General features: G+C 51.1%; 1 protein-coding gene across 1 annotated transcript; it reads right to left on the reverse strand.

Moving 5' to 3' along the window:
* Window positions 1–421: 421 nt before the first annotated feature.
* LOC100280958 (uncharacterized) lies at window positions 422–2274 on the reverse strand. The gene has a single exon (NM_001153878.2). It carries the CDS (start codon window positions 2111–2113, stop codon window positions 623–625), a length of 1491 nt encoding a protein of 496 aa, NP_001147350.1. The 5' UTR covers window positions 2114–2274; the 3' UTR covers window positions 422–622.
* Window positions 2275–2853: the final 579 nt, after the last annotated feature.

Raw genomic sequence — 2853 nt, forward strand, 5'->3', positions numbered from 1 at the left:
GGTATAGTCAATATAATTAGTATTCTCTTGGTACTTCTTAAATTCTCGTGCAAATTATGAATATATGTATCAAGAGTAATAACAGGTAAGAAAACATAAATAAGATTTATAAAATTTTAAACGATTCTAAACTAATTACGATTAGATAGATCTTGATTTTGGAAAAATAATAAAATTAGTTTCATATTTTTCTAAGTTAAGATGATTTTTTATGAATTTATAAAGGTCAGTTCAGATTTAATATTTTCCTGAAAAATTGCCGAATTTATTACCGACGGTAAAATACCGAATAAAAACGGTAATTTTCGGAAACGGTCGAAAGAGGGTCAAATTGTTTCCGTTTCCGATTCCGATTTTTCTATCAATTTCGTTTCCATATTTTCGGTAACCGTTTTTGTTTAGACCTAAATTTCGATAAAACTTCGAAAACGATTTCCGGTATCTGAAAATTACCGTTTTTGTTTTCATAACATAACAGTGGGGGACACGGCGTGCGAGCCTTGATCTAAGCCAAGGCAGTGGACGGCTGGATGGTGGGTAAAACCGAGGAAGAAGCAAAAATAAGAGTAGACTTGAGTACAGAGGCAAAACTAAGGCCACCATTGTAAAAAAACCTTAATGCTCAAGCTAGGAGCACCTCATCGATGAACCTGTCCACGTTGCGCATAGAGCGTCCGTTGAGCTTCGCCGCGGCCACGGCGCTCCCCTTAAGCTCCGTGACGCGGCGGCGCATGTCCCGCCCTTTCTCCCCCTCCATGGCCTCCCGTATGAGCGCCTTCACCTCGCCCCGCCGGACGTCATTACCGATCTCCATCCCGATGCCCCACTCGGTGCGCTTGTACCGGCAGTTGGTCTGCTGCTCAGCGAAGAAGGGCCAGCACACCATGGGCACGCCGCCACAGATGCTCTCAATCGTGGAGTTCCACCCGGAGTGCGTCAAGAACAACCCCACGGCCTCGTGCTCCAGCACCTCTGCCTGCGGGCACCACGTCGACAGCATGCTCCGGCCCTCCGTCGCGGCCAGAAACTCCGGTGGCAGCCCCGCGCCGGCGGAGTCGCCGCCCTTGACGAGGTCCGGGCGCACGTTCCAGAGGAAGGTGTAGCCGGTGTTGGCCAGCCCCCACGCGAACTCGACCAGCTGCTCGTTGGACATCACCGTGACGCTCCCGAAGTTGATGTACACGACCGAGCGCGGCGCGCGGCCGTCGAGCCACCGGAGCGGCGCCTCTTGTTCCTTCCATAGGTTGGACCCGATGGCCGCGACGGGGCTGTCCGCGGGGACGTTGTTTCGCACCGTCAGCAGGAGCGGGCCCACGGTGTAGATGGGCCGGGACAGGAGCTTCGCCATGGCGTGAAGCAGCGTCGCGTCGAGATCATCGAAGGTGTTGATGACCACCGCCGACGCCTGCGACATCGCCTCTACCTCGTGGATGAAGAAGTTGAGCATGATGTCGTCCGGGTCCGTGGTGCGCACAAAGCTCGGGAAGTCCCGGAGCTGCAGGTCCTTGGGCGCGCAAGGGATCCAGTCGACGACGGTGTCCAGGTAACCGTCGGTGAGCTGCGCTTCATTCTTAAGCGGGACGATACCCCGTGCGACGAGGTGGCGGTAGTAGTAGTAGCCAATGAAGCCGCAGGCGCTGGCGGTCCAGAACGTGGCGCAGCGGAGACCGAGCTCCCGCGCGGCGCGGAGGCCGAAGCTCATGATGCTGTCGGCGACGACGCACGTCACGGCGGGGCGTCCCTCGGCCTCGGCCTCGGCATTGGTCCTGACAATTAGGTCCCTGAACCGGGGTAGGCAGGTGGTCATGGTGGAGTAGCAGAGCTTGGGGACGTCCTGGGTGGCGTCGGCGTCGGAGGGCGGAAGGCCGTCGTCAATGGCGGTGAAGCGGAACCCCGGCGCGCCGTGGAGCGCGCCCGGCCCCCGCGCGCGCAGGTGGCGACGGTGGTTGAACTCGTTGTTGACGAAGGTGACGTGGAATCCGCGTGTGTGGAGTAGCTTGGCCAGCTGCAGCATCGGCGTGACATGGCCCTGCGCCGGGTACGGGATCATCACCACGTGTGGCTGCTGCTGGGGCTGGCGCCTGTCCCCCTCTGCCGGCGGCACCGACCCCATGACTGCTGTGGCTACTGGTGGTGGCTAACGCTATTGGTGTTCGACATGAGCTCCTCCTGCCGACGTCTATGCATCCCCGCGTATCGGAGTGTTGGCGAGCTGTGCTGTCGGTATGAATATATTTCCGGGATTGGGTGGGTGCGTACGGGAAAGAATTATCTGGTAAGGGCTAGTTTGGAAAAGATTAAAAATTTATTTCGGGATTACGAGGATTTTCCACTCAATCCTAGGGAATTCTAAGACCCTGTTGATTTCGTTGGAATTGAATTTTATTTTAATAATTATAATTTAGACAAAACTAATTAAGTTTATATATTTATATATGTAATATATTTGTATATTATCTTAAATTATATGAGAGATATAGTTATATAATACATTTATGTTATAACGAAGCAAGTAGAAGAGCGTGCTATAAGTTGTACATCGGAAAAATATCATATAAATCTATAGAATCAATTTTCATATCTCACCCCATGAATTTGAGATAGGCTTATATGATAAGTTTAGAAAGTGGTGGAATGACACATTCTAAAAAAATAGCTTATTCCAATAGTAAGATTTCAATTCATCAAAATGAAAGGAAACAAACGGGGCCTAAAGGAAATTTAAGTTCTAAAGTAACAAGATAAAATATCCCTTGAAAATAATTTTGCGGGAACATTATACATGGCGTGCCTGTCACTACCGGAGACGGTTTTTTTGTCGAGTGCCAAAGACACTCGGAAAAAGACCCAAAT

Source organism: Zea mays, chromosome 1 (assembly GCF_902167145.1).
Source record: "Zea mays cultivar B73 chromosome 1, Zm-B73-REFERENCE-NAM-5.0, whole genome shotgun sequence".
NCBI lineage: Eukaryota > Viridiplantae > Streptophyta > Magnoliopsida > Poales > Poaceae > Zea > Zea mays.

Coding starts and splice junctions, on each gene's coding strand:
- LOC100280958 (NM_001153878.2), bottom strand. CDS start 2,113: ATGGGGTCGGTGCCGCCGGCAGAGGGGGACAGGCGCCAGCCCCAGCAG.